Below are 10,797 nucleotides of genomic sequence, written 5' to 3' on the forward strand. Positions count from 1 at the left end.
AACAGGACCAGGTTTAGAGCTCCAACAGGACCAGGTTTAGAGCTCCAACAGGACCAGGTTTAGAGCTCCAACAGGACCAGGTTTAGAGCTCCAACAGGACCAGGTTTAGAGCTCCAAACAGGAGCAGTTTGTGTCCCAAAACCAGCCTGAGACGCCGGGTTTGTTTTGACACCAAGGAAAGCTTTGACTTGTTGTTTTTATCTCGGTGACATTTTGTCCTCAGATTAGAGCAACTAAACCTTGATCCTCTCAGCTGACACCAACACCTGATAACAGGGCTTCTACTGGGTCTTGTTTATTAAAAGTAAATCTAGTGTTGGATTTCTGCTTCTTCTCCTTCTCTTTTATGGTTGCAGATCTGTCCACCTGTGTAACACATAGTCAGCTTTATTCAGTAAATGTGGCCCAACATGAAGCCAGAAAAGCCATATCGTCGGCACAAAGTTGAGCTCGTTCCTGGTAATTCCCTTGTCTCTGACCCTGTTGTGGTCTTCATGGACAGTGGTGAAGAGGAGGGGTTCTGGTTTGGGAACCTCAGGGTCTTCTGTTGCCATCTTCAGACAATGTCCTTCAGCACCGGAGCGGTTCACAGCTGAGTTTGAAGCAGCTCTTTTTAGTCTGAGCTCCTTCTAGGTTGGAAGTGAGTCTTTGCCTCAAAGTGGAGGGATTATATAACCTCTCTGGTCTGGGAACGCCTTGAGATCCTCCAGGAGGAACTGGAAAAGTGTGAGGAGAGAGAGGTCTGGTTCTCCCTGTAGAGCCTGTTACTTCCTGGATGGATGGATGGACGGACGGATGGATGGATGGATGGATGGATGGATGGATGGATGGATGGATGGATGGATGGATGGATGGATGGATGGATGGATGGATGGATGGATGGATGTGTCTGTCTGATTCCTGCTGACTCTCTGCTCTTCGTCCTCAGATCCCAACATGTCAAAGTCAAACTCCTTGATAAAAAAGGGCGTCTCGTTGCGTCGGAGCCTGAGATTCGGTTCTAAGAAGGAAAACGAGAGAACCAGCAGGCCGGAGCTGCTTTTAACTACGTCTGAAGGTGTGATGGAGAAGATGGAAGAGGAGGCGGAGGAGGTGCAGGAGGAATTAGAGGAGCTGGAGGAGATGTACACTCTGCCAGACATCCCCCACACCCCACTGTCAGGTACAGACCTGTCTGCATGCTTTCAATGCTTCATTTGTTCCCCTGAAAAAATCTGTTTTAGTCATTAGAACCGTTAATCTTCTGCAGTTATACAACCTGAACGTTCTCACAGATGTGGAAACCTGATAAAGCCCGTTTTGACCTGTGAGAACAAGAAGCTCACAGGTGTGTTCAGGTCAGCATGGCTCTGAGGTTGGGCTCAAGCAGGAACTTGCTTTTCATGTTTTTACATAAAACCTGCTGTAAAAAAGGCTCAACACCGCGTCTCTCTGCTACCAGAACATTACAAGTTTAGCAGGTTGAAAAAAGCTCAAAACGTCAGATTTGTGCTGCTTTAGGAGGTTCCAGTAATAGATCTGCCAAAGAACTGTCACTTCCTGCTCCTTCAAATGGCCACATCCCCTTTTGGGTGAAAACAAAAAGAGTAAAACTGCTCAACATTACAGCTGTCAAACCTTAAAGTTACTATACTACATTTAAATATTTAAAAAATACCAACAAAATCCTGTAGAAGTTACCAGTTATTTCCTTTTACTAAAATAGTTGTTTTGAAGTAGTTTTTTTTTTGTACCCAAAAATGGGAGGAGCTTCGTTTTTATCCAGAAAGGGGTGGAGCCATGTTTATAGGCAGGTGACAAAGGAAAACTTTTCTCACAATTATTTAAGTGGCTGTAAAAACAAATCCTTCCTTCATCTCAGCGTAAACAGGCTAATCCGGGTTTATTTGTGACCAGTTTGCTCGGATCAGCAGCTTTATTCGCTGCTCCACTGTGCGTTTATATAAAAAACATTTATTAGGATTGTGGGCGCTTTTTAAAATTGGATTGTTATTGCGTGAGAAATCCTCCAAATCAGTTATTATATTTGAAGTTAGGGAGGCTGTAAATGTGTCCTTTGTTTCCTTGTTTGTGCGAATTAAAACCCCGACCTCGCCTCATGACGTCCCAGACTGAACACGGTCTGTACTTCAAACGTTTGTTTTTGCAACAAATGCAGCCGAAGATATGAATCTTGTTTCAGCTGTAAATACACAACATTCCCAGCTACGTAACATTTGGTAGCTAAAGTTTGTCATGGAGGAAACACTGGTTCAGCAAAAGATTTTAAAGATAAAGTATCCTGAAGGATTTAAGGAGCATAAAGTTTTTAAAGGATTCACAGAGGTTTCATTTCTGAGAGAAAATATTTAAATAAAGTTAAAAAACTAAAACTCACAGCTATAATGTCCCACCTGGTGAAAACATGGCCGCACTGTGATGGAGCCTTCACTGACTTCCTGTTTCCTCCCAGTGATGCAGATCAACAAGCTGATCGAGATGGAGGTCCTAGAGGAGGCTCACCTGAACCTTCTCGCCCTGAGGCTGGAGTTTCAGAAGGAGCAGGAGCGTTTTGATCAGGACTGCCCCATGGAGCTCTCAAAGAAAGAGAAGGACCTGAACCTGCTCTACAGGGATCTCCAGAACAAGATCCAGACCATCGTTCGAGACTCGAACTCTCTGCCCGCCAGGAACAAGCCTCTGCTGGTCTTTGTGGCTCGGATCATCCAGGAGGAGGAGAAGAGGGCCGCAGAACCTGGAGGACTTCCTGACAGCTGGATGGAGGCCTGGAGGGAGGCGGTGTGTGAGGGGGTCCAGGTGAAGGTGAACAGTGTGCACCTGGAGCGCAGGGAGGAGAACTCCTCCTGGTTGGCCGTCCACCTGGGTCTGCTGGGGAAGACCATCGTGGAGGATCTGGAGAACGTGAAGCAGGACCTACGGTGGTCCTACCCCCCCAGCTTCAGGGTCTTCAGCTCCTACGTGAGGAGCTACCACCGAGTTGTGAGGCAGCACCTGAAGAAGCTGGAGCCACAGGTGACGGAGCTGAAGGATCTGTACACCCTGCTGGACTGGATCCTCAACAAGTACAAGAGGTCAGTTCATGGCTTCACTGGGAGCTTTACTCACTCATTCATCAGTTTTATCTTTGTCCTCCTCCGGTTTATTACTGAACCTGTGTCTCGGTCTGCCATGTTGGAGAAAATGTCCCGCATGTCTTCAGTCCTTCCTCAGTTTCCTGTTCAGTTCTTGTCCGGTCTGTGGTCTCCGAGCTGCTTTAACCTCCTCCAGTCGTCCTGCGTTCGATATGATACGGTCTGGTGTTAGCTGTGGATGAATCAGTGATTTAAAACCTGCAGAACGTGATGATGGAGCCGAATTATTTCTGCCCCAAGGAGACTCTGTCAGCCCGACCTGCAGTCCTGAGCACCTGTCCTCTCATAACTGCACAGGAGGAAAAAAACAAAGAATTTAAAACCAATTTAAATTCCATTTAAGTAATCATTAAATCTACAACTCAACCCAGTTCAAGATGGCCGCCACAGCCAACTGACCTTAGAAAACAGAAAAGAATTGGAGCTGGACTCGGCAGCAGCAGAAATACAGAGAATTTTAAAAGTCGAGCAACAAAGAAACAAAGCTGCAGACATTTTTTAATTTCTGTTGAATCAGACTGAATAAAATCTGCACAAATAAAAACAAACAGCTGATCTGATTAAAAGCTCGTTTCTGTCCTGAAGCCGAATGAAAACCCTGAAACCGGGTCGGCTCCACTTCTCTGAATTATAATTAATACAGTCAAGAAACAGAAGCTGTTATTTTCAGTAATGACTCCTGACTTTATTTTATTCGCTGGTGGGACGCTGAGTCAGCATTTAGTTTTAGTTTTGCAGATTTTCTGATTTTTTTTTAGCATTTTCTGTATTTAAACTTATTTTTACGCATTTCTGAGTAACATTACGCTGCTTTTTCAAGAACTGTTTGATGTTACTGAACATTTTCTGTTGTTTTTTTCATACAACTTCTGATCAAACCTGAGGTCATGTCTTTATCAGAACGTCTGGCTTCAGTAAACGCTGCGGTTGTGTCTCTCTGACAGCGAGAAGATCATGAGGAGCCTCTCCTTGCAGCCGGACATGACAGAAGAAAACGCTGACCTGCAGCTGGAGGAGACCTTCCTCCAGCAGCTGAAGGAGAAGTTCTGCTGTAAAGTGAAGGTGAGGAGCTGTCAGAGCTGAGACGGTACATGTTTTGTCAGTCGTTGAAAACATCTTGAGTTGAAGGTTAGGAGGTGAAACTTCTTTGTGTCTTTTCCTGCAGGAGGACATGAGGACAACTCTGGACAGAATCATTGAACTGGAACACGAGACATATTGGAGAGACAAGAAGGAGCCGGAAAAGGAGGAGAGTTTCCTAATCTCTCAGTTTCCCATGGACATCTGGACTGTAAGACACCGGCGCATTTATTTATGATCATTTAAAAACAGAACAGATTCCACCTGTTGTTATTTATTCAACTAAAACCTGAAGCTGGGAGGAGAAACTGAAGATCCAACAGAACCAGAACCTCCTCCAGCAGCAGAACTCTCAGTGGTTCCTGGTTGTGGAGGAGTTGTGGCCCACTCTCAGCTCAGCTCTCTGAGGTTCTGGTTCTGGTTCTGGACCGTTCTGCTGTGTTTGGGATCATTGTCCTGTTTGTCACATCTGACTCCAGAATCAGCCCAGACCATCAGCCCTCCACCGCCGTGCTGACAGCTGCAGTGCATTCTGGGTAAACATCTGTCCTCTGCTCTGGTTATGCTCCAGAAGTCTTCTGGTTCCTTCAGATGAACCTAAGTGGAGCTGCCATGTTGTTTTTAGAGAGAAGAGGCTTTAACCTTTGACCTTTGACCAGCTAACTGTCTCTGAGCACTGCACGGTCTGACCTTCAGGGTGAATTTAGTGCCACTCCTGTGAAGATTGTTTTCAGGTTTGTCCTCCAGATTTTCTGGAGGTTAGGGTCTTTTGGCCCAGGGTTAGGGTTAGAGTCTCCTCGGGGTTGAAGGGGTTAATAAAAGCTGACTCGGTGGAATCTGTTGTCAGGCGGATCCGATGACAGTCCTTATTAAAACCAAAGTGTGTTGTAGTGCAGGGACTCGTCCTCATGGTGGCAGCAGATATCTTCATCCTTCCTCCACTGATCTAATCTCGTTTTCTGTCAACAGAAAGTTAAAGGAACTGTTGTGAACTCCAGAAAACTGGAAGCAGAACTGGAACAGAAGGTGCTCTCCTCCTGCGTCGAGGAGCTGAAAAACTTTCCCAAGAGGTACAACGACACGATTATTGTAACATTATAATTATAATATTATAACACTGAGTCTGAGTTTAAATGTCTCAGGAGAATAAAATGTTAGAATCCTTTGGTATAAATCAGGCAGGAATGCTGAGTCAGCGTTCTCAGAAGTCCAAACTTCATTAAATAAACTTTGTTAACCTTTGTGCAGCTGTTGGGTCATTTTCTCCTGAGGGTCCCCCTTCTGCTCTAACTTCCTCAGTGATGTAAAGTGAAACACGTGGAATGGGTTATTTTCTACAACAGGTTCAAAGATGTAACATCAGCAGTTCAGTCTCGTGATTTTAGCTTCAGCTGCTGATTGTAGCTTGTAGCTACAGCTGTGCTGGTTTTAGCTTCAAGCTACTGTTTTGATCATTTTAGCTTCTATCAGCATTTCCTGACTGAAGTTTGTAGCTTTTAGCTAATTTTTACATAATTGTAATTTTAGCTTTAAGCTACTGTTTTTGTCAGTTGTAGCTTTTAGCCATTGTTTTGATAATTGTAGGTTTTAGCTACTGTTTTGGATTCTATCTCATTTTTTACATTTTATTTTATTTTTCAGAACTAGTTTTTATTTACAAACATGATGTTTTCCCAGATCCAAAATTTACTGATTTTTAGCTTCTGTTCTGCTAATTTTAGCTTTTAGCTCTTGTTTAGATAATTGTAGGTTTTAGCTCTTGTTTTTATTAGTTTTAGATTTTAGCTGCTGTTTTTCTGGTTCCAACCTTTAGCTGTTTTTCTCTGTGAACGTGCAGTTAGCTGCTTTTAGCTTTAAGCTACTGTTTTTAATCTTCAGTTTCGTGTTTTTCTGTATTTTAGCCGAAAGGTTTTTTGTTTTTGTTGAAACTTTAAACATTTGAACAAAGTGAGCTTAAATTATTTGACTTTCAGAGGGACGTTTTCATCTTCGCCTGCTGAGATTGTTTGTTTATCTGGTTTTATTTAGTTGTTTACTTGTTGCACTTCCTGTTAAATCAAAGAGGATCCATGTTTGATTCTCTGCGTCTTTCTGCTCCTGCAGGTTCGAGGCCGAGTTCAGGTCTCGCTGCGGCGCTCTCCAGCCGCAGCCTCTCTGGACGCAGTACCACATCTCTTACATCAACAGCTTTGCTGCTTTGCAGTAAGTCACATGACTTCCCAGGGTTTCCCATAATGCACTGCTCCAAACTTTCATCGCTGCCAAAACCACAGAGTAGCTGTTAAACAAACAATGTGGCTGTACAACCAGAGGGGAGCAGCCTTTGGATTTAAGCTCTTAAACAAAAAGGGTTCGAGGTGTGTGGGTGGAGGCTTTACTACACCTAATCCTGACACAGTTTCTGTAAAACTGACAGAAATAAACTGTTTATCACAGTGTCCTGATTTCACTTTTAACTTTCTTCACGTCTAAAAAGTAACGAACAAACCAAACCAAAGTGACGAGGGATGATGTAAACAAACAGAAAGGAGAAGAGCAGAAAAATAAATCATGATATAATAAATTCGAGCAGACAAACTGCGATCCGGATCATAATCTGGATCAGAACCAGAATTTAATCCGTTGTTTTTTTGTTTCAACCCCAACATTTCCTGAACGTTTCGTCCAGATCTGTTCGTTAGTTTTTTACCTGATCTTTGCCAACAAACAGACAAAAACTAAAGGGTCACATTTAGGAGCAGAGAGGTTTTAACACAGGGGTCACCTTTGACCTTTGACCCCGCGAAGGATGTTGCTCGGCGGTCAGACAGTTCAGATCCAGAGGGTGTAAAATAAAAACAGTTCAGTTTGAGCTTTTGTTTTAAAGGTCGCCTGAAATGATTAAAGCGGAGAGTTTTATTTTAGTCTGAGCTCTCTGAGAACATGCCGGTGGGATTGTGTTATGCAGAGATGACTCATCTCTGAGATATTCCATCTGAGGAGAGAACTGGCAGCAGGGATGCAGATCAGCTCGGGGCTCGTTGGCTGGGCGTTAGTTGCCCACATGTTGGTGCCGAGCTCGAGCCCTGGAGGAAGTGTCACGTGATTTCAAGGAAACTGAGCGGCAACAGAGAAACGGGGGTGAAAGTAAAAGCATTCGGAGCGCTCCGCTGCAGCTGCTGTCAGCCTCCAAATACAGAAAGTTGTGGTTTGTTTGTGTTTCTGCAGCAGATATAATGTCTCCTTCTGTTCCTCGGCACAGACGCTGCTCTCTGCTGCACTTTTACATGCACGATTACTGGAAAAATGACATTTTATGTGAAGCTGTTAAAGCTAAAAGAAGCAGAACACGAGCTAAAAGCTAATGGTAGCAAAAGACCAAAGGCAGCGAGGTCTTCATGGGATTATTTAGGTGTTTTTATTGCCCTTTTTGTTTGGTTTGATATTTCACTAAAACTAGGAAAACGCTCGTTAAAAGAGGCTAAAAGCTACAACTACAAAAACACAAGCTAAAACCAAAACAGCCAAATGCTAGTAAAAAGCTAAAAAGCCACAGAATGAGCTGAACGTTTTGATTAATAAACGGCTAAAATAGTCTAAATAGAAGCAGTTAGACTTTAAAAAACATGCAGAAAAAAACAGAGCTAATCTTTTTCCACTAATGTACAAAACGTGTTTAACATTTTATTAATAATAATAATAATAATATATTTTGTTTCACAAGGAGAAAGAAAATACAGAAAAGTCAGGAGGTGAAACACGTTCAACAAAGAAGAAAAACGTTTGTTTTCCTGCTGTTTAGTAAAAAAGAAGTCGGAGAATTTAAAATAATAAAAGCCTTGAAGGAATGCATGTTTTAGTCAAAGCTTTTACATTTTCTCATTCATTATCACGAGATCGCAGAGCATAAAGGCGTAATAATGTGCATAAGTCTTAATGCATAAATGTGTAGAAACCCAGTAAAATCATCCCTACAGTGTTCTCTGTTGTAAAGGCTTATTTCAGCTCTTGTTCAGGACTGAAATCCAGGTATAAACTTAATAAAAGCGTGTTTTTTTGACAGGCAGCACATGGAGGGGTACCAGGACAGCTGTCCGAGCGAGCTGGAAGGATTCAGGCGGGAGGTGAAGTGGCTAAATGTTCGGCTCATGCAGAGCCTGGAGGATCAGTTCAAGGAGGATGTCAAGGTGAGTTTCATTCGGTGGAAAAAAACAGTTCTGGTTTCCTTTTCATTCGTTTCCTGGAATAAATCAGACAAAGAAAGAGACCTCTGCTTCCTGAAGCATCTGAAGCAATATTTAGATTTCTGGGAGAAGATTTGGTCTCAAAACGTCTAATTTAGTCACTTTTAGGAGCAACAAATAAATCTGAGCTGAGAGGAATTTAACTTTATTTATGTTGTCTTATTTTAATCTCTAATCTTGTGAAGCAACATCTCACAGTCGCCTTTATGATGAAATAACTGCCAGCGCTGACATTTTTAACAGTTTGAAAGATTAAACTCAGCAAACAAAGACTGAAAGCTATAAAAACGAACAGTCGCTGTGTGGAAAATTACCATAAAAACCCTAAAAGTGTTTTAAAAAGTGTGAAAGTCACAGCAGCCGTCCCCTGAATGAGTGAACGTTAAATTAATAAATATCCTGAAGGCTGAATCTTTGTTCAAACATTGGAGCTAAAAGTGAATTTGAGCTGAAACATCGTTTCTTTGCCGACTCCCAGCCGTACCTGAGGAGGATGATGACGAGGAAGTGGCTCACCAGCGATGAAGACTTTAAACACCTTCTGAGCCAGACTCAGCAGCTTTCCCAGCACTGCGACCTGATGAGGCCTCCGCAGGCTCAGGTGAGGAAAACTGGAACGCCGGACAGGATTCCTGCTCCGGAAAACCACCTCACTCTGAAAGGCTGTGTTAGCAAAATATGTAATTTCAGAAAGTAAGTAAGTAAAAAATTATTTGTATAGCACATTTCAGCAGCAAGGCATTCAAAGTGCTTTACATCATAAAAACATCAGTAGAATTACATTACAAAGTCAAGGCCCGCGGGCCAGATCCGGTCCTCTGTAACATTTCATCCGGCCCTCCAGTCTGGTTCAGATCGAGTCTCTGATTCTTATTTTGCTTTAAAAAACTGAAGTTTTCTCTGATAGTGACTTAGAAGCCAACAATATATAGTTTTATTTTCTGTATGATCAGGTTTTTGTCTGTTTTAATGTTAAAAACTTCCTTTAAAAGCTGAGTGAGGCGTAAGAAATGACAGCTAATGATGAGCTTTTTGAAGTTTGATCTATTTGTCTGTGTTCATTAAAGTCTGTTTGCTCTAAATTCTTTATAATCTGTAACTGGGAAAAGGTCATTGATATTTCTATATGAATGATTTGACGTAATACATCTAAAACCAATTAATTTATATAATTTTTAATAAATATTGATCGTGATTGGCCCTTGGCTAGGACCAAATTTTTAATTTTGGCCCCCTGCATTACAATAAAAATAAAAAAATCATAAAAATGATAATCATTAGGAGATGGTCAATATGTAATAAGACTACTAATCAAAGGCAGCTCTAAACAGGTGAGTTTTCAGCCTTGATTTAAAGGAATTTAGAGTTTCGGCTGTTTTCCAGGAGTTTGTTCCTGAATGATGGTGCAGAGAAACTGAAAGCTGCTTCTCCATGTTTGGTTCTGGTTCTGGGGATACAAAGTAGACCAGAACCAGAAGACCTGAGTGTTTATTCAAGGGCTTTCTCATAAATGAGTGAAAATGAGCTTTTAGGTAAATAAACTGTCTGTAATTCCCCAGGAAAGTTATTAAAGGAAATCCTCATTAAAGGTTTGAGTCTCCTGGAAGTTCCAGGAATTCCTGCCGCCTCCAGCTCTGCCCGAGGACCTTATCAGTGGAATAAATCAGTGTCATCATCTGTTGTTTTTTCTCTCCGGCAGGAGTTTGCCAGCCGTCTGCATCACCACGTGGTGAAGGAGTACATCGGCCAGCTGATGAAGAATAACTACTCCTGCAGGAACCGGAAACACGAGAGGGCCGCCGCCAAGATCCGCCGCGAGTGGAGCGACCTCCGGGACCTGTTTGAGGAGATGGTGACGTGTTTTCTCTTCCTTCTGCGCCGAGCCGCACATTCGCTGATGAAGTAAACTGAAAGCGTGGGAATCTAAACGAGTTAGAGAAAACTGGTGCAGGACCTCACCTTAAATAAGACAAATGAGACAAATAAGACAAATAAAACAAATAAAACAAATAAAACAAACGTTCCTCTGAAGCCCAACAGGAACTCAGGACTTCCTTGAGTAAAAAATCTAAGCTGACACTTCAATGTATGAACTATAGAAGAAGAATAAAGATCAAAAGAAATGTCAACGCTGCTGCTGGTGGCTTATTAGGGTCAAAAGACAGGCAGACAGAACTGCAGAGCAGAAAATAAGCCTCAAACAAACGGTGAGAAAACTCCTGAGCTGCCAGCGGCAGTAGAGTTAAAGGTAACCTGTGAGCTCCAACAGGACGGGTTTAGAGCTCCAACAGGACCGGGTTTAGAGCTCCAACAGGACGGGTTTAGAGCTCCAACAGGACCGGGTTTAGAGCTCCAACAGGACC

General features: G+C 42.6%; 1 protein-coding gene across 2 annotated transcripts in view; it reads left to right on the top strand.

Annotated features, from left to right (window-relative positions):
- The window catches only part of exoc3l4 (exocyst complex component 3-like 4), a 23,302-nt gene that overhangs the window by 6,478 nt on the left and 6,027 nt on the right, over positions 1-10,797 (top strand). For both annotated transcript variants that reach the window (XM_037977872.1, XM_037977871.1), the window contains exons 4-12: positions 929-1,162; positions 2,453-3,071; positions 4,076-4,193; positions 4,297-4,422; positions 5,181-5,281; positions 6,315-6,413; positions 8,254-8,377; positions 8,913-9,035; positions 10,134-10,286. In XM_037977872.1, the coding sequence (XP_037833800.1) occupies positions 929-1,162; positions 2,453-3,071; positions 4,076-4,193; positions 4,297-4,422; positions 5,181-5,281; positions 6,315-6,413; positions 8,254-8,377; positions 8,913-9,035; positions 10,134-10,286 (1,697 nt within the window). The remainder of the gene's footprint in view (positions 1-928; positions 1,163-2,452; positions 3,072-4,075; positions 4,194-4,296; positions 4,423-5,180; positions 5,282-6,314; positions 6,414-8,253; positions 8,378-8,912; positions 9,036-10,133; positions 10,287-10,797) is intronic.

This window comes from Kryptolebias marmoratus, linkage group LG10, assembly GCF_001649575.2.
Source record: "Kryptolebias marmoratus isolate JLee-2015 linkage group LG10, ASM164957v2, whole genome shotgun sequence".
NCBI lineage: Eukaryota > Metazoa > Chordata > Actinopteri > Cyprinodontiformes > Rivulidae > Kryptolebias > Kryptolebias marmoratus.